Consider the following 26323-nt stretch of genomic DNA (forward strand, 5'->3'; position numbering starts at 1 on the left):
GTATGGATGTGATGTTTTTAAAAACTCATAAGGAATCTCTCATAGCACCAACAACGGTCATTATAAATAACTAAATAGCGAAGGAGTTTTCCCAGATTCATGGAAATGTTCTGTCATTACACCAATACATAAATCAGATAATCCAGCAATAGTTTAGCAATTACAGACCCATAAGTATACTCCCTGCAGTCCTCCAAAGATCATGGAAAAAGTTAATCGCAGAGCAAATCATCAACACCTGAATAACAGTCCACACATCCTTCACCAATGCAGTTTGGCTTCAGAAAATATCACTCCACTGAAACAGCTGTCTGCTTTCTTCTTGAAAATATAAATCTAAACTTGATGCGGTTGGTGGTGTTGTGGTGCTGTTTTCATTGACCTTAGAAAAGCCTTTGATACAGTTAATCACGAAATATTGTTGACCAAACTGTCTCATTTTAACCTCTCTTTGAATGCATTGAACTGGCTCAGATCTTATGTCTCATCAAGAATGCAATGTGTCAGGGTTCAGGACATGAAATCAGTGTCCCGCAACAACAGTCATGGGGTACCACAGGGGTCAGTGCTGGGGCCGCTGCTCTTCAGTTTATTTGTAAACGATTTACCAAACTGTTGTCCATCCACTGTAATGTGTCAAATGTATGCTGACGATGCAGTCTCATATTTTGTCTCAAGGACAAAACACAAGCTGCACAAGACCTGACAGCTGCTATGAGTAATGTATACAAATGGCTTGAGAGTTTGCACTTACACCTTAATGTATCCAAAACTGTGTGCATGTACTTTTCAAAGATAAATAATGATAGTAATCCTGATGTTGTAGTTCAAAATCAAAGAATAAAGTAGTACAACAATTTAAATATCTAGGAGTCATTCTTGACCCACAGCTTAATTTCAAACAACAGGTCAAAAAAATTGTGAATAGAATGAAATTTAATCTCTCCAACTTTAGATTCATTCGAAATAATCTAACTATTGAAACAGCCAAGCTTTACCTTGACTCTATGAGTGTATCACATATGTTATACAGTACAGGCCAAAAGTTTGGACACACCTTCTCATTCAAATGCGTTTTCTTTATTTTCACGACTGTTTACATTGTAGATTCTCACTGAAGGCATCAAAACTATGAATGAACACATGTGGAGTTATGTACTTAACAAAAAAAGGTGAATAACTGAAAACATGTTTTATATCTAGTTTCTTCAAAATAGCCACCCTTTGCTCCGATTACTGCGTTGCACAAGAGGTAGTCACCTGAAATGGTTTTCCAACAGTCTTGAAGGAGTTCCCAGAGGTGTTAGCACTTGTTGGCCCCTTTGCCTTCACTCTGCAGTCCAGCTCACCCCAAACCATCTGGATTGGGTTCAGGTCCGGTGACTGTGGAGGCCAGGTCATCTGCCGCAGGCACTCCATCACTCTCCTTCTTGGTCAAAATAGCCCTTACACAGCCTGGAGGTGTGTTGGGGTCATTGTCCTGTTGAAAAATAGATGATCGTCCAACTAAACGCAAACCGGATGGGATGGCATGTCGCTGCAGGTGCTGTGGTCGCCATGCTGGTTCAGTGTGCCTTCAATTTTGAATAAATCCCCAACAGTGTCACCAGCAAAAACACCCCACACCATCACACCTCCTCCTCCATGCTTCACAGTGGGAACCAGGCATGTGGAATCCATCCGTTCACCTTTTCTGTGTCTCACAAGACACGGCGGTTGGAACCAAAGATCTCAAATTTGGACTCATCAGACCAAAGCACAGATTTCCACTGGTCTAATGTCCATTCCTTGTGTTTCTTGCCCCAAACAAATCTCTTCTGCTTGTTGCCTCTCCTTAGCAGTGATTTCCTAGCAGCTATTGACATGAAGGCCTGATTCGCGCGGGTCTCCTCTTAACAGTTGTTCTAGAGCTGGGTCTGCTGCTAGAACTCTGTGTGGCATTTATCTGGTCTCGATCTGAGCTGCTGTTAACTTTGCCATTCTGAGGCTGGTGACTCGGATGAACTGTCCTCAGAAGCAGAGGTGACTCTTGGTCTTCCTTTCCTGGGCGGGTCCTCATGGTGCCAGTTTTGTTGTAGCGCTTGATGGTTTTTGCGACTCCACTTGGGGACACATTTAAAATTTTTTGCAATTTTCCGGACTGACTGACCTTCATTTCTTAAAGTAATGATGGCCATTGTTTTTCTTTAGTTAGCTGATTGGTTCTTTCCATAATATGAATTTTAACAGTTGTCCAATAGGGCTGTCGGCTGTGTAGTAACCTGACTTCTGCACAACTCAACTGATGGTCCCAACCCCATTGATAAAGCAAGAAATTCCACTAATTAACCCTGATAATGCACATCTGTGAAGTGAAAACCATTTCAGGTGACTACCTCTTGAAGCTCATCGAGAGAATGCCAAGAGTGTGCAAAGCAGTAATCAGAGCAAAGCGTGGCTATTTTGAAGAAACTAGAATATAAAACATGTTTTCAGTTATTTCACCTTTTTTGTTAAGTACATAACTCCACATGTGTTCATTCATAGTTTTGATTCCTTCAGTTAGAATCTACAATGTAAATAGTCATGAAAATAAAGAAAATGCATTGAATTAGAAGGTGTGTCCAAACTTTTGGCCTGTACTGTATTGCTTAACAAGCTGGGCAACATCTTATAAAACAACGTTAAAACCCATTGAAACAGTTTATTATCAAGCCTTAAAAGTACTTGACAAGAAAACTCAACAATACCATCATTGTCGCATTCTGAAGAAACATGAGCAAATGAACTGGGAAAACATCGTAAAACACACTGACTCTGTACTCATCTACCAAATTTTTCATGGTCAGTCTCCACCACCACTACAAGACTTTGTTAAAAAAAACTCAAACAGATCCACCAGAGCTGGCTCTAGGGGTGACTGTAAAGTACCACTGAGGAAAAGTACATTCGGTCAAGCATCTTTCTCCTATCAAGCATCTAAAACCTGGAACTGTATACCGAGCACAATACGTGAGCTACCAACCATCACATCATTTTCCATACATCTTAAAACATGGTTATTAGAAAACCAGATATGTGAACATATGTAAATGTGTATGTGTAGTTTGTTGTATGCTTGATGCACTACGGACATTCTGCAATAGAACCTTGCACCTAGCACTTTTTCTCAGTATCACCATTTTCCCTGCAGCAGGTCTGTTCTTCCTTGTCCATCTCATCATTTACTGTGTTGCTCTTTAGTTTTCCAGTTTTTTATGACTCCTTAGAGAGGTTAATTTTACAGACCAGTGAGAACTGAATTCTCAGGCAACCACCTTGCTTGCCTCCCTTTCCAGAAGTCATGTCTTGTACTTTTTACTAGGTATTGTATATGTGGTGCTTATGTTCACCAGGACCATGAAACTGATAAAGTAGAATTGCTGTGGACCTTTGTGGACATTCGGTTCTATGGGCTCTATATCAGGGCTATTATATATGAAAATATCCAACAATGCTGCAATTAAAATAATAATAAACTGGAGCAGGAACAATCCTGCTGAATTGCTTGTTTAACCTCAAGTCTTTTAGAAGGTCCTTGAGGGAGGGAAACTGAACTATTACAGTCCAGATGAGCTGAAGGCTGCTATCAAAGCAGCCTTCATAACACCTAAGCAGTCCCACAGGCCAATCACGTCCATGCTATGCCGCACTGATGCAGTCATTCATACAAGAGGAGCCCAAGTATTGAATAAATGTGAATAAATGAAAATACTTTTCAGAAAGTCAACATGTCTGTAATATAAACCCTTTTTGGATTGGTTTTATGTAATATTTTGAGACACTGGATTATTTTATTTTTATGAACCCTTTCATTTTTTGATTTTTTTGAATTAAAGTACAGGAAAAAAAAGAAATTTTCCGTGATATTCAAATTTTTTAGATGTACCTGTAGAGTATTTTAATATGCAAGAGGAACAAACAAATCACAGGAGAATCTAATCAAACTGGTAATCTAAATTATTTTCTCATTGAAAACACCATTGAGAAAAGCCAAAATGTTATTTTCTTGCCAAGTAAGGAAGCCGAACTTTATAACAATTTGTAACTGAGAAACTGGTTGCTGTGACTATGAATATGAACAGTGTGCATGGACGGTCAAAAAGTAGGAATGCGTGATAATATCGTGCCACTGGTATCAGCCAATAAAGGCATTAAAATGAATATTGGCATATACTAATATCTTGTGACAGAAATTGCTGGTCACGTGAATTTAATTTAACATTGGACAGGGAGAGTTATATTAGCAGTGTGCAAACTTGGCAAATATGCCTATTATGGTTAGAGTTATTATTTAACTCTATCCATCTCTGGGACAGTCTCCCAAGATTTCACACAATCTAAGCTGTAATTCTGGTATCATACTGTCATTTCCACATGTCACGCACAATATTAGTTTTTTCTTTTCCTCACATCAGTGCAAACCAGTCCAGTCAAATTTTAATCAGAGGGAAAGGGTCATTGCTTTGGACTCTATTCTATCCAGTAGAAGTAAAAACATAATATAGCTTATACAGCTACTGTGACACACTGAAATTAACAAATAAATAAATTGCTTATCAGGAAATAAATAGAAACTAACAGGGATTTCGTGAATGCTAAATGTAGAATGAATGTGACTGTAGAAAAGGTAAAGACACATCATAACCTAATTTTCAATAGACCACACCATTTATTATAATGCCACCTTTAATAAAATTACCAAGGCAATTTTCATGATAATAAAGGGGGTGTAATAGTGAGAGTTTTGCCATAGCTGTTAAAATTAACCAATTCCCACATACATTAATTTGGCCTAAATATCCTTTATTATTATTTATTGATTGTTATTATTACTTTTTTCAATTATGTTTCAAAATATCTGCAGCACCAATCCCCTTCTGCAAAACACCCAGCTGCTAGGGAAAGGAAGTATAGTAGATAATATAGTAGATAAAGCAAACTGGTCTGAGGATATTTATGCCTGTTTGATTTTGCTTACAGGTGAAGCAACATTAAGCCCACTCCAATCCACAGCACCTTCTTCACAAGCAGAAGAACACACCAGCTTATCTGGAGGTGCTGCACATCCTTAAACAAGTTAGTCCAGGCTATTTTTTAGCTAGCTTTACACTGCTGCACCAAACACAGGCATGCTAGTGCATGCCAAGGCCAGTTGCTTTTCCACTGTCACTTCCGGTCTTTGATGGTACATCGGAGGGGCTGTCGGGCCAGCTTCCAGGTGCTAATGGCCCACAGAATACCTATGGGACAGAGAGGGCTAACCGAGATCTGAGGCAGAGCTACAGGTCATAGACAGGGTTTACCTCGCTTTGGGTGGGGAGATAGATGTGGCGGATAAAGACAGATGTCAGTGCAGCAGCTCACTTTTGTAGCAAAAAAATAATGGAGAAAAGAAAATTAGAGGCAGGCCTTAATACTGGCAGCACTGGTCAAATGAAGACATTTGACCAGAGAATGAAATCAAAGTAGAATTCTTCAACTTAACAAAACAAACTTAGGTCCAACAAACAAAAGAAAAAGGACCAAAACTAGGCCCCCTGGCTCATGGGGCTCTAGCTGTTTCCGGCTTCCAGGCCAAGCCACACTGCCGAGTGGAGCTTCTACCCCCGGTTTATGCAGGAAGCCCCTCCTACAAGGACAGCACCACAGTCAATATAAATCAATCAAGCACACCATACCACAGTAACACATATACATATTCCTGTGTACTTCTACCCAGTATTATGTCTACACTGACCCAGAAATATCACATTTCACCCCCTGTCTAGCCTGACAAAACACATATATAAAACTAAGGGCAAGACCCCCCTCTGAATGGGCCTTCACTTGGTACCTCCCGGGTACCCCTTCCTATATAACCACGTGGACTCCCCCACTTCTGGTTTGCCACTCTAACCAGGAACTGTATGGAGACAAAAGGTACAGCAACCAACAAAGAACATACAATTTGGAAACCCACAAATATTCCAATAAATGATGGTTAAAATATTATGTGTGTTTAATGATCTGTCAATGAAGAAATGAATGTTTATGAACCCCACATGCTTGTGAGCCATATGCCTTGCAAACTATATTTTAATGTCACCTAGCACTAGTTAGTCATGCCAGCACAATGCCAAACTGAAGGGCACACCATGAGGCCCAAAATGCAGAAAAGAGATGCAACAATGATGCCTACTACAACACAACACAAGTAACCACAATCCTACATGCCGGCCAGATGGAAAAAAAAGGTAGAACTGTGTGTCTCTTGGCTGTGTGTAGAAGCGGTGTGTCACCTACTTATTACAGGCATGGGTTACCCCCATGACATTGTCGTCTTAAAATCAGGGTCGTCTTTTATGCAGGTCAATGCAGTATTTTATCTTATCCAAACTGAGTAAGTTGAATTATTTGATTTTGAAGAATGCACTTTTTATTGTTCCCTTGCAATAATACGGCGGTTTATGATGGCGAATTCCGGACTGAATAAGCTGACTTTATTTTGAAGATTGCACTGTTTTGACTTGGATTAAGGCAGTTTTGTCTTTGGGATTGTAGTTAAGGCTGTTGTTGCCTTGTAAAATGTCACTTTGCATTTACAAATGGCACGTTTCCATTTAATAAAATTTGATGGAGATACATAATTATGTTCGTGTTTAAGTGAATTAATGACCTTACTAAAGTGTCTTATAGGTCCAGGGGAGTCATACTTATCTGTATAGAAATTATAGTCAATGGTGTACTGTCGTGCCCGTGGACCAAATTTTGAGTTACTCTTTGTTATGATGGAACTAGCTTATGCAATTCTTTCACTGGCCCCTAGATCGGGCTGTGCTCCGTGGCAATGTTGGGTTAAATGTTGGGAGCTACTCCCAGATTACATAGTCAAAATATATTGTCTTTGAAATTTGAAAATATTTTGTGTCTTTGAAAAATACTCCTAGTCAAATGTTCAAAAAATCTTTATTTTGAGAGTGACATGAGTTAATTTATGGGCTATTTATTTACAAAGCTATCCACAGATTAACACAAAATCAGTCTTGCATGGAAAATAGCTGTAAAAATCACAATAATCGAAGAATCGTGACACCAATAATTGCATCAAATCAACAATCGCTATAATCGCTATAATTGAAAAATCAAAGCTTCCATAATCGAAATCGAATCGAATCGTGAGGTACCTGCAATGGAGCACCCCTAATGTATAGTGAGAAGGCTAGCAGCAGTGGGGATGCAATGCACAACAGCACAGGTCTGGAAAAACTGAAAAAAATGTAGGTCTAAGTAAAAGGCAGTAAAGCATACAACACACAAAGTGGCATCCAAAGGGAAAAAAAATCCTGTGGTAAGACCTGAGGACAGTGTCCTGGGCCACTGCCCCACAATCAGTGGAGAGACCCCCCAGAATATATTTTTCTAGCAAAACAGAGAAAATATCAACTGAATATATAGCCTTCTTGTATTGTAGATTGATAAAAGGCATTAACTGTACTTCCAGTATGGCTATTTTGTTAACCAGGGTCTTACAAGTCTGGTATGTCATCTGCAGGGTCTTGTTATTATGTGTGAGATTTAAACTGATGCGGTAAGTGATGGTCAGGTTATAGCGGTCCTCGTAGTTTGAGGCTGCAGGCCAGTAGTACCGTCTGGGTCAAAAATAGCCCTAGATTGTAGTGGCACAGTAGTGGAAAGCCATCTATTGTATTCCCTTGAGTTCAAATACATTCTGCTAATTGCTGTAGTTGGCATTTAATTACACTACTCACAAAAAGTTAGGGATATTCGGCTTTCGGGTGAAAATTTCAGGATGAACCTAAAATGCATTATAACCTTTACACGTGAACTTAATGTGACCCTTCTGTAAACTTTTGAATGCACATGTCCAACTGTTCAATGTTTCAGTACTTGTTGCACAAGTTGCTGTTCTCTAACATGGAGTTTAACGGCAAAATTCACATCAGGTGTTTGATTCTCCAGCTCATCGAGGTCGTATCATTAGGGAACGGCTGCTGGAGACTGGGGTACCTCAATGGAGTGGCCTGCACTTTCTCCAGACCTGCATCCCATAGAAAACCTATGGGATCAGCTGAGTCGCCGAGTAGAGGCTCGGACTCTGTACCCCAGAACCTCAATGTCCTGAGGGCCCGCCCTTCAAGAAGAGTGGGATGCCATGCCTCAGCAGACAATAAGTCGACTTGTGAACAGCATGAGACGTCGTTGTCAAGCTGTAATTGATGCTCAAGGGCACATGACAAGTTATTGACACTGACATTTTTGTTGTGGTATATCCACCACTGTTGTTGGCTTTGTTTCAATAATTGTTTGAGATGAGGAAATCACCAGTGTATGCTTCTACTTAAATGCCCTACTTTCATGATATAATATCACTGTAGCGTGAACTTTTATATTTTCCATAAATTTCACCCAAAAGCCAAATATCCCTAACTTTTGTGAGTAGTGTATATTCATCTATTAATTGAGTGTAATCACACAATTCTGACATTAGCGCTATTTGAATAAATAAATGAGGAAAATTAGTTGGAAATCAGTCCTGAAGTTGTCTTATTTCTAGTTTAGAATTTACAATTACTTTGTGTGTGACAGGAGTTGATGAAACAAATCAGCTGTTCAGTATTGTTGCACATGGTTGCTGCAATGCACAACATAGTGGTGTTGGGTGAGCTGAGAAATGGGGGATCTCTGTCACATCTCATTAGACCCGTATCCTCAGCAGAATTGCGGGTGGAGGAAGGTGCATTGTGCATCATCTCGCACAGTGTCACTTCACCATTTTGACTCCAGTTTGTTCAGTATTCCTGCTTTTATAGCCTTTGGTTATCTGGTTAACCAGACATCATCATCTGAGTGTGTCAACACATCTTTGCATAGCTGGTGCATGAGGAGGAAAGAGGAGCTGGTAACAATTTTCTTTTTTCAAACAAAATATCACTGACTGGTTTAAGTGTCCTTGAAATGTTCAGTCAGGAGGGCCTAATTGCCTGCAAGGATGCTCTTGATCATTGCTTATTTAGATTTCAGAGTCAACATAAGAAAAATTAAATCCTTATTTAAAAGAAGTCAATAACAAGGGAAACAATTTAAAAATGATGTGAGAGTTTCTCTCTCTCTCTCTCTCTCTCTGTGACCAACTGAGTGAAAAGGCAATGGTGATGTTAAGGCAGAGCCCCAGTTTTGGCACATTTTTTTTTGTATTTGGTCCCATAGTGTGCTGTGAGCAATCAAATTCAGGTTGTAGCCAAAACAATTAAGCCACAGCCAATTCAGGTGGAAGAAATATTTGCTGCATTGTCTCTGGTTATCACTGAGAGTTTATTCTCCTCCAGTTGCCAGTCCCAAAACGCATCTCTGAGTGCAGCAGCAAGATTGTCTACTGTATGAAAAAAAAACTTGTGCCACGGCATTAAGAGTCTAGCTTCTAATCAGGTGTGACCGGTTTGGATGTCAAACATGTCAATCATGTTGACTGGAAGCCACATGCCAGTTGTAAGGGAAAAGCTGTCTCTCCTCAACAGCAGAGATTGGATGTCTTGTTTGCTGGAAAGTTCTGGTGGTTTTCGCAATGTCTTTCCATCCAGGCAGGTCATACTGATAGTCATGTCATGTCCCATTTTCTTTGCTAGGTACTTTGTCACCATGGTTTTCCACCTCACACTGTCCCTTTTGTTTTGTGTTTTGTCCCACTCTTTTCCCAAATGCCCCTAATATTGTTGGTTGTGCAGCTTGCACTCAGGCAGCAAATGCAGTGGAGGGTGATGGACTTGATGGCACATCAGTCCTGGCAAAAGGTTAGTGTATGGCTAACTCAGACATGGGCATGTAAATTAGAAGTGTCTCTCTCCTTCTCTAGAAACAACTTTCGTCATGCAAATTCGGCAAACAGCCTCATCCAAATTTGCTCGGTATCCATTCTACAAACTCAAAATGCTGCTAAACTGCACCATGAGCAGTTTTTTTTTTTTTTTTTTTTTTTTTACACATAAACGTCTGTAGGCTCATTGCCATCTTTTCGATGTCTGAAGAGGAGTGGTCACATGAGGGTGTGATACCATTCTTAGTTCTAATTACCTTAATATCGTATTCCTGCTCATGAGCCAGCTAATTTTGCTTTTTGAGACAAACCCCTACAGAAGCATTTTACACACACACACACACACACACACACACACACCTACTTACCTTCATAGATGGAGATGATGTGTGGGTGCTGTAGCGCGGACATGATCTCTATCTCCCTCCTGATGTGAACCATGTCCTGCATGTCCTTTATCTTCTCCTTCCTGATGGACTTGATTGCCACCTGAATATAGACAGAGAGTTTCATTTACTTTAGTTCAGGTTAGGGAAGAAAGGGAAAAAAAGACAACTTCAGTTAAAATACATTAATGTAAATCAAGTTAAGTCAAGGTAAGTCAAGTTTATTTCATCCATAAAAATGGAAATAACAGTGCTTGTACCCACCATCATGCCCACAAAAGACCTCAATTAAGAGTAAAAAATACATACATGACTATAGTTACAGGCTGAGATTATAAATTAACATCAATTTAATGTACAGGAGAGGAAGAACATCCAGAGGGCTTATTCAAAGTCCAAACCCAATGTTAGCCATATTCTACAATTTCAACATCAGTAAAAAAGGAAAGTTGTCAGTTCAAATCCCAGGATGGGTCCAAAAACATTGCACCAAATGCTGAGCTGCTCCAGTGGGGCTGGTTAATGGACACCAGTGGAAGACTACAGGTCTACCATGCTTGGCAGCTCCCAGTGGCCTGCAGTACAGAAGTTGACAGAAAGAAATTCTGTGGAATTCCATACTACTGCTCACAGGACAGCAGCTACCTTAAACGACCATACCAGTGATTATGAAGGTTTGGCCCTTTTACTACAATTTACCCACATTTTATATAACAAAAAATCATTTTGCAAATCATACAGGGGTTACCAAAGATTTCAAAATATATAATAAAAATTGCTTGATTTTTAAATTAGAAATTTTGGTTTAACACCCACCTTTACCCTTACGTAAATTGTAGACATTTATGTAAAACATGCAGAATCACTGTTATAGTCCTTTAATCTTGACTAAACTTCACTTGCTAAGCTAGTGGATCAACAAACCTCAGACACACAACTCAACCGAACTTTCTTCCAATTTGTCCTTTTTGCCATATGTATTATCTGGACATACCACAAACTGTTTGCTTGAACTTTGTGAACAACTCAGCATGCGTGAACTTCACATTGTGGATGACTTGCTTGATGGCTACTTCATACTCACAACCACTGATGGTAAGGACCAGGTTTTAATGAGGGTAGAACAGATTTACTCGTGAGCTGGAGCTGGATATACCAGCATGGCACAATCATATATTAAGATGTTTATAGGAGTAGGGGGTGCCACTGTGGCTCCCCGGTGTCCTGATCATAGCATCCTGGCTTCAAATCCGACATGTCATCCCCTCTCTCTCGCCTGCCTTTAATGTCTCTCTCTACTGTAACTGTCAAATACAGCAGAAATACCAAAAAAAAAAAAAAAAAAAAAGAAAGATGTACATTGAAGCCATCTATTTGACTTGCAATAAAATGTAATAAAATGTAATATTCCTCCATGACACAAGGTAGCTTATGGGTGGCTTAAATGTCCTCTGGCAAAAGCTGGCCACATTTAAGCTAATTACAGGGGAGGGAAGTAAACAGTTTTGGACTGTGGTCAGTGTGCTATGTTTTTGCTATGACTATATTTGATATTTGATTGTGCTGAAACTTATTGGACATCTGAGTACAACTGAGTAAATGTCTCAACAATTCACTATAATGTGTTTTAAAGTAGATCACATGTGTACTCATTAGGTCTGTCAATCTATCTGTCAATCAATCAATTTTGAATAATGTATCAAAAAATAAATAAATAAGAAAGATTTGAACATATTTAAATATTTATTGTAAAAATATATATAAAATAAAAACATTGCATCAAATGCATCATTAATCTCCAGAATGGCCATAATATGCTTAGGTGACTCTTAACTTTTTTTTTTTTTTTTTTTTGGAAATCTTTATTTGACAGACAGTGCCAAAATAATAACTTATTTAACCCTTATTTAATAGGTACACTGACAGAATATTGTAAAATTAAATAAAAACATTCTCTAATTGACTGCGTTAACAGGATTCTTTTATCATTAGCCAAGTCTCCAAACACACTGTGCCTTGCCATATGTAAAAATAATACAAACAGAACAACTGTGCCTGCTTGACGGACCACTCAGGGAATTTGGACTTCAGCTATTAGCCCCCGGGCTCCAATGGAGGGGTGGGGTATACTCGCTGTTGTAACAGCTGTCAGATATGGCTGTTTTGAAGCCAGTGCCTCGTCATATATCTTTGTGAACGGTTGCTTAGTTAGCAGATTTTGTTTCAAATTACCAGCAGTAGAGTGGTATGCTTGGTCTTAATGACATATTTTACACAGCATTTTCTGCTTTGACTGTTTTTGTTTTTAAACTGACCAGAAGCCAAAGCACTGCCAGATGGCACTGTTTAGATCTTCTGGAGTGACAACTATTTTCTCCACATTTATGCTTTTTATTTTAACTTATGACAGCCTACTGTCCACACATTGCCACCTTTTCTTATTTGACAGGACTGCGATCAAATTTTAAACTTCTAAAAGGAACACAATAAATTATTTTAATTGTATTAGGCTAAGATTACCTAGGTCAATATGTACACCAGGAAATGAAAGTTCAGCTGAGATGTCTCATTTAAACATTCACTGACAAGGCAATCATCACACAATTACAAGGCTCACTGGCACAAACAGAATGAGACATTTTTCAAACCAATTTGGATAAAGTTCAACCTGAAAGAAAAGCAGACAGCATTTTGGTGAAGGGACTTGGCTTTGCTTTAACAGACAGATTAAAAATGACATTATCAAGGTCAAACTCAAATATAAGGAGACACCGGAGCAGGAGTTTAGCAACATGAACACACAAAACAAGCCTTTCATAAAGTGAAAACACTAACCAGTCATGACTCAACTCAAGATCATTTCACAATTACAGACCCCACCACCTTTACCAACACTCTGAACATTCTCTGTGCATGGTTTGATATCCACAATCCCTCTTCTGCCTGTGAGACGCTGCTTAGTGTCCTCCCCTCTCACGTCCCCACACACCCGCCCTACACAATGGAGGATGCCCAAAACTTGCTGGACAAGTGCAAGGTACCAGGGCCTGATGGAATCCCAGCTATAGTGCTCAAGCTTTGTGCCATGGAGCTCTCCCCAATCCTTCACTCCATTTTCTGTGAATCCTACAGGACAGCATCAGTTCTCACCCTCTGAAAAACATCCACCATTATACCAGTATCCAAGAAACACCATCTTTCTGAACCCAACCACTACCGTCCTGTTGCACTCACCCAAATAGTACTATAGAAGAACTTTGAAAAACTGATACTTTGCACCATCCTACCAGCTGTCCAGGGAAGAGACAAGGGAAAAATGGGGGACTAAGGATGGGGACAATAAAGATTATATCTGTCAGTATAAAATGAACACAAATCACCAAAAAGACAAAGTCTTAGGCATTGATTCATAGAGCCAGAGGAAGATGACATCACGTTGAGAAATAAGTATATATGATGATATTCAGGAGGGAGATTCCTGTCCTGTGGCAGGAATCTTTTCCTTTGGACTGTCCCGATGTCAGGAATGTTCCCTTTTGTCATCTCAGTTGTCCCCTGGCAATAAAGGGTTTTTTGGACAATCAGCATTGTCCTTTTGGGAAACTGCAGTGACAGAAGGGAAGGTCCCCTTCCCTTGACTGTCTGACACGCGGGGCGATTTTCTGACAAATGGTATTTTCAATTTGGGAATATTTCTGGCAATTCCCACTGTACATTCTGGAACATTTATGAGTCACACACCATTGTCTTTTCAGGCCACATTTCTTACAGTTTCCATTGTCTGTTAAAGTTCATTTCTAACAGTTGCCATTGAACGTATGGGTATGGGTGACCTGCTTGACACTTAGGCTCAGACCAGTCAGTTTCTTTCGACTTCCGGCGCCGACGCGAGTGGCAGCCTTTTCAGCAGCTCCGTGTATGTCCGTGTTTGTTGTTTACTTTTTTGTTTATTTTTTGTTGAGTTGTTCCGTTTTTTTGTAATTTCGTACCTCCGTGTGCTACCTGACCATGGATCTTCACCCGGTGAAACTCGTTTACTCGAGAATTCAACTACTTGCTCTGAAGACCAAGTCCCGTGTCGGCGTGGTTCCACATTTACCTGACGAGGTGAGGAGACCGTTCAGAGGCTGCAGAGCCGGCGCTAAGCTGGAGGCTAAGCGCCTGGAGAAGAAGTGGCGATACAAACCTACGGTGCCTGCGGTAATCATGGGGAATGTGAACTCACTGCCCAACAAGATCGACGAGCTGGCTGCACTGGTGAAAAATGTCAAGACCTACAGAGAGTGCAGTTTGCTCTGCTTTACTGAAACGTGGCTAACGACTAGCATCCCAGACGCTAACGTGGAGCTACCCGGCTTCAGCACAGTCAGGTCGGACCGAGACAACAAAGCCTGCGGGAAGCGGAAAGGAGGGGGGCTCGCGGTGTACGTGGTGGTGTAACCCTGGGCATGTAAGTGTGTAGATCTGCATCTGCTGCAGGGACATCGAACTTCTGGCCACAAGTTTACGTCCCTATTACTTGCCCAGAGAGTTTGGACACGCCATTGTGGTCATTGTTTACATTCCGCCCCGAGCCGACGCGGAAGTGGCGTGTGACGTCATCCACTCCGCTGTTGATAAACTCACAACACAGCATCCCGAGGCGCTTGTGTTGATCTCCGGGGACTTCAATAATGTGACCCTAGACAAGACACTTCCTGCTTTTTTCCAGTATGTGGACTGTAACACCAGGGGAAATACGACTATTGACCTGCTGTATGCAAATGTAAAGGACGCATACAGGGCCACCCCACTGCCTGCACTGGGAAAAGCTGACCATAACCTTGTTCTGCTTCAGCCTCACTACAAACCAAAGGTGAGGAGGCTACCCACAACCACACGGTCATTCAGGAAGTGGTCTCCTGAGGCAGAGCACGCTCTGAGAGACTGCTTTGGCACTACTGACTGGGATGTACTGCAGGGGTCGCACAGCGGGAACATCGAGGGGGTTGTAGACTGCACCACTGACTACATTAACTTCTGTATGGACGTTGTTGTTCCTGTAAGAACGGTGCGCTGCTATGCGAACAACAAGCCCTGGATCTCCAGTCACATTAAAGGCCTCGTGAACCAGAAGAAGAAGGCCTTCAAAGACGGTGAAAAGCAGGAGCTGAAACGCGTGCAGCAGGAACTCAGAGTCCAGCTCAGGGAGGCAAAGGAGCAGTAAGGAAGGAAGTTGGAGCAGAAGATGCAGAACAACAGCATGAAGGAGGTGTGGGATGGGATGAAGATCATCACTGGCTGCAGATCCAGGCAGGGGGCCACCATTGAGGGGGATGGGGGGAGGGCGAACGAGTTGAACAACTTTTTCAACAGGTTTGACCACCCCATCTCACTCTCACCTCTGACCATCCTACCCCCCACACCCCCATCTGCTCCCCTCCCCCGCTACAAGTGGACAGATGCGATGAGGAGACCCCCTCCCTGCCTACAATCACAGCAGCCCAGGTGTGTGGAGAGCTGAGGAGGCTTCGCCCCAGCAAAGCTGCAGGTCCGGATTGAGTATCCCCACGACTGCTGAAGGTCTGCGCGTCAGAGCTGGGAGACCCTCTGCAGCACATCTTCAATCTGAGCCTGGAGCAGGGGAGGGTCCCACTGCGGTGGAAAACATCATGCATCGTCCCAGTCCCAAAGAAGCCACGTCCTGCAAGACCATGGAGCGGCTGCTGCTACACCATCTGAGACCGCAGGTGAGCCATGCCCTCGACCCTCTGCAGTTTACGTACCAGGAGAAGGTGGGAGTGGAGGACGCCATTGTCTACATGCTACACCGATCCCTCTCTCACCTGGACAGGGGCAGTGGTGCTGTGAGAATCACATTTCTGGATTTCTCCAGCGCCTTCAATACCATCCAGCTCCAGCTGCTTGGTCACAAACTGACTGATATGGGAGTAGGCTCACACCTGACGGCATGGATCATGGACTATCTGACAGGCAGACCTCAGTATGTGCGACTGGGGGACTGCAAGTCAGACACTGTGATCAGCAGCACAGGAGCGCCGCAGGGGACTGTGCTCTCTCCAGTCCTGTTCACCCTGTACACGTCGGACTTCCAGTACAACTCGGAGCCCTGCCACGTGCAGAAGTTCACGGATGACACGGCCATCGTGGGATGTATCAGCGGTGGACAGGAGGAGGAGTACAGGAAACTCATCCAGGACTTCGTAGCATGGTGTGGTTCCAACCACCTCCACCTGAACACCTCCAAGACAAAAGAAATGGTGGTGGACTTCAGGAGGACCAGGCCTCACCCGAAGCCCATAAGCATCAACGGTGCCTGTGTGGAAATGGTGCGGACCTATAAATACCTGGGAGTGCAGCTGGATGATAGACTGGACTGGACAGCCAACACTGAGGCTCTGTGCAAGAAAGGACAGAGCTGACTGTACTTCCTCAGGAGGCTGGCGTCCTTCAACATCTGCAAAAAACTGCTGCTGATGTTCTACCAGTCTGTTGTGGCGAGCGCCCTCTTCTATGCGGTTGTGTGCTGGGGAGGCAGCATCAAGAAGAGGGACGCCTCACGACTGGACAAACTGGTGAGGAAAGCGGGCTCTGTTGTGGGCACACAACTTGAGAGCCTGACATCTGTGGCAGAACAACGGGCGCTGAGCAGGCTCCTGTCAATCATGGACAATCCACTGCATCCACTGCACAGCACCATCACCAGTCAGAGGAGCAGCTTCAGTGACAGGCTGCTGTCACTGTCCTGCTCCACCGACAGACTGAGGAAATCATTCCTCCCCCATGCCATGCGGCTTTTTAACTCCACCCGGAGGAAATAACTCATTATACACATACTGCAATACTGGTAGATAACACGTAAAGACTGGAGGCTGGATCAAGGCTGACAGTTCCTGAATTCCCAGTACCGGGCGTCAGGTTCTGTCGACGGTCTTGGTCTCATGGTTTCACACTAACTCTGAACCTCGGTCGGAGCGTGTGTTCCTCAGGTTAGGTTATTTTCCACTGCTGTTTAACTATTACTTCTGTTTAACTGTTAATACTTCTTTTGAAATTGTTCATATTCCTATCTTTTTATAATCCTTGTTCATAGTGTTTATATTGCTTACTGCTATTTATCATGTGTATACTGTATATTTCTTCTAAATTTGCACATTGACCTACCTCTATGCACATTTTATACACCCATGCACACGGTTTTTTTCTGTTTTTTTTGTTGCACATTGCTTTTGCACACTGGGTTGTACTTAGGTTATTCTGTTGTACTCAGATCTTATTCTGTTATACTTAGATCTTATTCCTTATTTCTATTTTTTTTTTTTTTATTTACTTAATCTGTAATCTGTGGATACTGCTGAAGAAAATGTGAATTTCCTGCGGGATGAATAAAGTATCTACCTACCTACCTACCTACCCTACCTGGTCAGACCAGCTCAGGAACATTCCCTTGTGTCAAATATGTTCCCGATATATTCAATTTTCAGACGTACAAACAACGTACAAATCTTCAGATGTACACTCCTGATCAAAATTTTAAGACACAAGCAAAGGAAACAACAGTTATCAGGACCTTTTGAGGATTAACAGACTCCGAGTTTTCACTAAACCTGCTTTGTGAAACGGACCCAAGATTTGCTGCACCAAAACAAAAACGGTTCGCTTTTCTTTGCACTCACCTGTAAAAAGTCTCTGTACTCCTTTCCATGATGCTTCTTCAGATGCTTTATTAAGTCCGTTGTGTTAAAACGTCCGGTTTTGCTACCACCCCTTGAGACACTCATATAGTTAACGGAGGACATGACTACAGCTCTGCAGGCTTCTGCTCACGTGACGAAAACACAGGCACATGGCAACCATGGCGACAGCTCGTCTGTGTTACGGCATGTCGCGCAAAGTAAAGTTGAGGATATGTGAGATAGCTTGGGCTTATGGATCGGATCGGACGGGTTCTAATAAAAAAAAATCCGATACCCAATCCAGTCATTTTGGCCTGGATCGGACCCGATACCGATCCAGTGGATCGGACCATCCCTAATTGTGAACAGCAGCGTTGTCCTGCTGAAAAACCCAGTCATTACCACACAGACGATGGCCTTCAGTCATGAGGGATGCGCCCTGCAACATCTCCACATAGCCAGCTGCCGTTTGACACCTCTGCACAACCTAAAGATTCATTGTTCCACTGAAGGAAAAAGCCCCCCAGATCATGATGGCGCCCCCTCCACTGTGCCGTGTAGAAAACATCTCAGGTGGGATCTCCTTGTCATGCCAGTAACGTTGGAAGCCATCAGGACCGTCAAGGTTAAATTTTTTCTCATCAGAGAATAAAACTTTCTTCCACCTTTCAATGTCCCACGTTTGGTGGTCTCGTGCAAACTCCAAACGGGCAATTTTGTGCCGTTGAAGGAGATGAGGCCTTTGAAGACGTTTTTTGTTCTTGAAACCCTTCTCTCGCAGATGCCATCTGATGGTTATGGGACTGCAGTTGGCACCAGTGACAAGCTTAATTTGGGCTGAGGATCGTCCCGTGTCTTGACGGTCAGCCAATTGGATCCTCCGGCTCAGGGACGGTGAAATTTTTTGGGGTCTACCACTTGACTTTTTTGTTCCATAACCCTCAGGATCTTTTAAGAAGTTTAAAATGACTGTCTTACTGCGTCCAACCTCAGCAGCAATGTCACGCTGCAAGAGGCCTTGCTTATGCAGCTCAACAATCCGACCGCGTTCAAGGAGAGAAACCTTTTTTGCCTTTGCCATCAGGAGGTCATGACAGTGTGGATACCTGACAGAAAATTACACTGAATCCACATTTTTGCCAAGATTTGGGCTTTTAAAGGCTGTGGTCTTAAATTTTTGATCAGCTGATAAACAGCCTATTTCAGTTTAATGGTTGTTTGCAATAAATTGCTTACTCAAATTTTTTTTTTGTCTCACTCCCATTTCTTCTTTTTGCATTTTGAAGCTCTACTTAGAACCTTCTTAAGATCCAACAGTGCAAAATGTAAATTCTTGCAATTTCTCAACTGGTCTTAAAATTTTGATCAGAAGTGTATATGTAGGAGGTGTTTCTTTTACATGCTTGACAGTTTCGGCTGTAGCTCCAGCCTGCCTCAGAAACGTCATGTGACGTGCTGCTGACATGTCATTTATCAGCCGGCCGGCTGATTTCGATGGCTTCTTTAACCCTTATATGGTATTCGTTTTTTTGTTACACAGGGAGTCCTGCTAGGTCTGGTGGACCCATTGCATTTTGGGGCTTTTAATTCAACATAATCAAACCTTTTTTTGTTAAAATACTCAGCAAATTTTTACTTCAACCCAATTTCAAGTAATATAAACAATACATATGTTATATTTGTTACCTTTACCTTTGTAAAATCACATTTATGAATAGAAATAACACTCGTTTTTTTATTAAAATGCAACAAAATAAGAATCTATCATAAAACAAGCATAACTAGAAAATAATCAGCAAATGTTCAAATGAAGGCAGTTTTTTCATAACTAGTGTTTTATTTGAATTTCATTAGAAATGTAACTTAACATTTACACATAAAATCTGTCTGAACAACACATTAGCCCAATTGAACACGGCCATTTCATACCAGACTATGCCATACAATAGGTGCAGGGTTTCACTGTGTGTGCATTGCAAATGTACTTCTTGCACTGGGTGCATGTATAGTGTTTTTCTGTCCATTGTGATGGAAATTTACTGCTGATTCCTACAAATATAATGGCTCATGTTTACTTGTTAATCTTCCTTAAGATTATTTTGATCAAATCCAGACAGTGTCTACATTCCTGTTTAAGGTTCCTGTTTTCTATGTCTAATATCTACACTTATCCGGTTGTGCTTGCACTTCCTTATCAGATGAACTTTCGTTAGACCTTTTGAACCCTATGTTAAGGAACTAGAACTTTTGTTAGCGTAAGACCTTAGCTGAACTTGTTTTTTTTTAGAATCTTGAACTTCTGCACCGAAAGAACTTGAACTTTTAACATGTCTGTATTACCAAATTAGGAAATGGCACATGTCGCTCATAACCAGACAGGATAGAAACATTTTTTTTGATTCATTGTCTGATTTTTCTGCATAAATATCTCTGATTGTAAACAATCTGGGGAACATCCCTGCAGACTGCCTTGCACTCTGTTTGGTTCTTCCCTTCAGCGCTGAATAATAAAATTCCCAAAAAAAGAATCAGCAAAAAGAGTCTTGAGGATATTGAGGGTCAAAAAAAGTGTTTTGACATGTGGAAGCGAGAATGTGAGAGTAGAGAAGCAAAACAGAAACGTAAAGTGAGCGAAGAGGGAAAGCGTGAGGGAAAAGCACTGACAACACAAGAACCACAACAACCTCCACCATATAACCCAGGTCTGTCTTCTTCCTCTTTTCCAAGACTGTCCGTTGGCGGAGGAGAGAGAGAGCAAGATGATTGGGCCCCACCGCCACAGCCACCCCGAGAGGAAGCCGCTCAACCACCGCCACTTCAACCAGTCCCAGCACTCTACCCGCCGCTGCCAACCGCCGAGATCTCACCCCCCACAAATCTGCTACTCAGCGCCACCAACCCTTTTTCCTACATGACACCACGGAAACCACCTCCGGTGTCTGTAGGCAGCCCTGCAACTGACTTTATGCACAAAATTTATGTTACCCAGCCTGCTCCTGGCTAACGTCCGATCACAGGAGAACAAAATGGACGAGATACGGCTCAGGCTGACCAAGCAGGGAGAGATCAGACACTGCGGCGTTCTCATCCTAACAGAGACGTGGCTACATGAAAACATACCGGATGAGGCTTTAACACTGGACGGGCGGAGCCTGTTCCGGGCCGACAGAACACAAGACTCCGGTAAGACGAGAGGGGGCGGGCTCTGTGTATACATCAATGATGCTTGGTGCACAGGTGCAGTCAGAGTGGATGGAAAATGTTCACCTGACATTGAGTTTTTACTGCTCAGATGTCGGCCATATTACCTGCCTAGAGAATTCACCAGTGTGTTTGTTGCTGCTGTTTACATTCCACCGGATGCAAATTCAAAAAATGCACTCCAGGAATTGTATGAGGTCATCAGCAGCCAGATGGCAAAACAGCCAGATGCTGTTATTATTGTTGCTGGGGATTTTAATCAAACAGACCTCAGAACTGTTCTGCCAAGATTCCACCAGCACGTCCACATCCCCACCCGAGGAAACAACACACTGGACCATGTCTACACCAATGTTCCTGGCAGCTACAGAGCCCTCTCTCGTCCTCATTTTGGCCAGTCAGACCACATCTCCCTGCTTCTCCTGCCTACCTACATCCAACCTAACATGGACTTCACATATCTCTGCCCTGGTTAAAAAAGCCCAGAAACGGCTGTATTTCTTAAGGAAACTTAAGAAAGCAAAATTCCCACGCCAAGTTCTTGTCAGCTTCTACAAAGGAGCGATTGAAAGCATCCTGACTGGAAACATCACAAACTGGCATGGGATGTGCACGACCCAGGACAGGAAGACTCTGCAACGAGTGATTAAAACTGCCCAAAACATCATTGGCACCCATCTACCAAGCATCAGTGATATCGGGGAGGTGAGGTGCCTGCGCAGAGCCAAAAGGATCCTAAAAGACAACACCCACCCCAGCCACAGCCTGTTCACCCTGCTGCCGTCAGGCAAAAGATACAGAAGTATTCGCTGCCGTACAACCAGACTACAGAGCAGCTTCTTCCCTCAGGCTGTGAGACTACTAAATGCACCATCTGCACTCCTCCATGTTTAATAATTTTATTTTCTATACAATCAATTAATCAATCAAGAGGGAACCACACTTTAATTTCATTATTCAACCTGTTGTATAATGACAAATAAACTTCCTTGTATCCTTGTATCCTTAAAACAGTTGAGCTGATGCAAAACATGGCCGAGCCAGCTGACGCACCACCAGCCAGCTCTCCGATCACCAAACACACTCGAGCAAAACAACCAACTCCAGCCAGTCTCCAGCTGCCGATGATCGAGTTTCCAGGTCCAGACGGACAACCTGTCCTGGTCTACAGAGGTTACGACGGAGAAATGATGAGAGCCAGCTCAAGCCTTCCCCCACTCACTCAGGGGGGAGAGACATTCACCAAACACCTTTTGGATTTCTGTAAGGCATGGAGACCGACTGCTCATGAATTGGACAGAATCCTCAGAAAAATCTTGCCTGCAGATGCTTATTTTAAAGTCTCGCCGATTAGCCGTGTGGACTTAAATTTCCGTGCTGAAACGGCTGAGTGGGACGACGACGGACGCTGGGAAGAACATATCACTCGACTGGTCAACCACATCAAAACCACATTCCCAGTGAAAGTTGACATGGAAGCCATCCGCAACTGCAAGCAAGAAGAAGGAGAGAGCTTCGTTCAGTATTTTTCCAGACTGACTGAAGCCTGTGATCGACACAGCAGTCACAAAGTCCCGGCTGGCGGCTGGGGAAACGAAGAAGGCTCGTTTGAAAGCGTGCTGAAAATGGCTTTGAGAGACGGGACAAATCCAGCCATCACACGTGCCGTCCAACAGTCCCTAATTGGCGGCTGGTCAGAAAACCGCATTGTTGACATTGTCAAACATTGCAAACATGCTGAGTTGCAAAACAAGGAACACACAAAGAAAATTAAGGACAGAGAGGCAAAGGCTGCTGCCGATGCTTCATTCGCCATGGCTCAACTGGCCAGCAACTACCTGCCCTACCGCGAAGGCGGAAACAGCAACCGAGGACAAGGACGTGGAGCCAGAAGCCAAGGCAGAGAAAATAGAGGGCAGCTGATGGATGACAGGTGCTTCAATTGCGGCAAAACAGGACAATGGAAGAATGAGTGCCCTAACAAGTCGGAACAACGATACTCCAGGAGGGATGGCAACCGATTTCGACCAAGAAACCGTCCAAGAAATGGGCCCCCTCGATCTGACAACTCACCTGCCGAGCTCCACTCTCCCTCCGACTGACGCGACAGCTCGAGGAAACAGGATGTGGTAACAGCACCTGACACACACACACACGCTGATGTTTGCAATGAAGAGCTGCTTGGCACTGATACACTGCTTGCTGATGCTGTAACAGTACCTGATACAAACACACACACACACGCTGATGTTTGCAATGAAGAGCTGCTTAGCACTGATGCGCTGCTTGCTATGATAGAGGAAAGAATACAGGAATTAGAATATCTGCAAAAGCTAATGAAAGAAATTAGGCCAACGTATCAAATGTACAAAAATGAAGCTTTCCACAAAATGCCCATCCTCCTAGCTACTGTTCGAGGAAAGGTAATTCCATTTTTGGTAGACTCCGGAGCTACAAATTCAGTCATTAGAACAGAAGATTTGGAGCTAGTTCCTGGTGGCAGATTTTCCTTTTCTGTGAGTTCTACGGGACACGCAGTGAAGGAACATTTTTCCAAGCCAGTAACCGTACAGTGGGACCATGAAGGCAAAACTCAGTCCCTTAAACATTCATTTTTGATCTCAGACATCTGCCCTGTAAATTTACTGGCCAGAGATTTGATTTGTCCGATGCAGCTGTCACTAATTCCTGCAGAGACTGGTCTGACTGTTGTGACGACTGACTTGACATGCACAAACTTGCAATGCCTTAAGTTCACCCCTAACTCTCCCCTGTATGTCTATCAGTGGTGGATAGGTTATTTGACTGCCAAACAGCTTGCACAGGAAACAGCAGACATTGTGAATCCCTTGAGTGATGTCATGCCCTCAGAGGAGCTTCACTGCACAGCTCATTTGTGCAGAGGGCCTGACAGGTCATTCGAGGAGATTTTTTTCCATGAGGGTGAGCTTAATGACCAGTTGACTGTTGGTGACTTGTACTGGGACAAAGACAATTGTGGATTTACAGTGACATTGACTGACAAACAGCGCAAGCTTTTTGACATTTATGAATCAGTCCCACACATCTCAATTTCAAAATCCAGCTCCAGGAGCTGGCAGGACATAGGCAAATTTCTTCACCGTTGGGTGTCATTGAAAGACTGGAAAACTGATGAAAAAGGTGTGTCCTATTCCCCATCCGCGAAGGTGTGGTGACGCCCTTTCCTCGCTCGGGTGCATGCTTTGCGAATAGTGCATCTGATTGACGACAAGGAAATCAACTGCTCACACCACATTACACACCTCCAAACAGCTCAACCCGCCCTCGAGGAGGTGCCAGAGCACCTCTGGGCAACAACCAAATATGACGTTGATCTCATCAAAAATTGTGATCCGGTCAGGATCAAGCCTAAATCCACATACAGGCCAAATGTGCGACAATACCCACTAAAAAAGGAAGCAGTTGATGGCATAAGGCCAGTTTTCAAATCACTACTTGATGCTGGGATAATTGTTCCTTGTAATGATTCACCTGTCCAAACTCCTATCTTTCCAGTGAAAAAGATACGCCCACCCAGCCAGCCGGACGAGTGGCGATTCGTCCATGACCTGCAGGCTGTGAACAATGCCATCTCTCCACCTGTGCCGGTGGTTCCAAACCCATACACAATTTTGTCCCAAATCCCTGAAAATGCAAAATGGTTTTCTGTTGTTGATCCCTCCAATGCATTTTTCTCGGTTCCAGTTCACCCAGACTCCCAGTTCTGGTTTGCTTTCACATTTGATGGAGCTCGCTACATGTGGACACGCCTTCCACAAGGCCTCACATGCAGTCCCCACCTCAGGCACTGGCCAACAGCCTGGCTTCCCTAACCCTTACTGAAGGCTCTGTGTTGCTTCAGTATGTGGATGATCTGCTCATTGCTGCCCCGACAGAGGAACAGTGCAGAGCTGACACAGTCAAGCTGCTTTGTCACCTGGCTGCTGAGGGCCACAAGGCCTCTCGCAGCAAACTTCAGTTTGTGTAACAAGAGGTAACATTCCTGGGCCATGTGCTGACACCACAAGGTAAATCTCTGTCTCCCACACGTGTCACAGCCATCACTAACATGCCAAAACCCATCACTAAGAAACAAGTCCTATCGTTTTTGGGAATGTGTTCTTACTGCAGACATTTCATCCCAGGTTATTCCGAAATGGAGCGCCCTCTTCGTGAAATAACCTTGGCCCGTGGTCTGACTGCACGTGCACCAATGACCTGGACTCCTGCAGCCGAGCAGTCCTTCCTGGCTCTCAAAAAAGCACTGCAGTCTGCTCCTGTACTGGGCTTCCCCAATCCAGAAAAACCTTTTGTCCAATATGTTGATGAAAAGGCTGGTCACATGACCAGTGTCCTCCTCCAGAGTCATGGTTCAGCACTCAAACCACTTGCCTATTTCTCCTGCACTCTTGATCCCGTGGCAAAGGGCCTTCCCCGTTGTCTGCGTGCAATAGCAGCAGCTGAAAAAGCTGTTCTGGCCTCTCGTGAGCTTGTTTGTTATGCTGAACTACTTCTGTATGTCCCACACAAGGTCGCTGCTATCCTCGCTGACCAAAAGAGTTCACATCTCACGGCAGCTCGTTGGCTCAGATATCATACCACTCTGCTTGATCTGCCTAATGTAACAACTAAACGCTGCACCACTCTTAACCCTGCAACTCTTCTTCCCCTCCCAACAGATGGTGAACCTCACTGTTGTGAAGCTGAACTCCAGCTGACGTGCACACCACGACCTGACCTCACTGACACCCCTCTTCCTAACGCTGACCTTGTTTTCTATGTAGATGGTTCTGCATCACGTGACCCACTTCGAGGGACCTCTCATGTTGGTTTTGCTGTTGTTTCTGATCATGCTGTTGTCTCTTCCTCCCCCCTCCCTTCTCATCTCTCAGCACAGGCAGCAGAACTGATTGCCCTTACTGAAGCCTGTCGTTTGGCCAAGGGAAAGTCTGTTACTATCTACACCAATTCCCGTTATGCATTTGGCGTAGTACATGATTTTGGCACTCTTTGGAAGTACAGAAATTTTCTCAAATCTGGCGGTAAACCCATTCAACATTCTGACAAAGTTGCTGATTTCCTCTCTGCCATTCTCCTCCCAGCACAAATTGCTATCTGTAAGTGTGCAGCCCACACTTCTGCCACCGACCCTGTTTCTCGTGGCAACGCACGAGCGGATGCTGCTGCAAAGGCAGCATCCCAGAAAC

At 43.3% G+C, this 26323-nt stretch overlaps 1 protein-coding gene across 1 annotated transcript in view; it reads right to left on the bottom strand.

Moving 5' to 3' along the window:
• The window catches only part of LOC115355543 (NUAK family SNF1-like kinase 1), a 182955-nt gene that overhangs the window by 138044 nt on the left and 18588 nt on the right, over window positions 1–26323 (bottom strand). The window contains exon 2 of the mRNA XM_030046400.1: window positions 10201–10321. Within this exon, the coding sequence (XP_029902260.1) occupies window positions 10201–10321 (121 nt within the window). The remainder of the gene's footprint in view (window positions 1–10200; window positions 10322–26323) is intronic.

The sequence above is a fragment of the Myripristis murdjan genome, chromosome 23 (assembly GCF_902150065.1).
Source record: "Myripristis murdjan chromosome 23, fMyrMur1.1, whole genome shotgun sequence".
NCBI classification, from domain to species: Eukaryota; Metazoa; Chordata; class Actinopteri; order Holocentriformes; family Holocentridae; genus Myripristis; species Myripristis murdjan.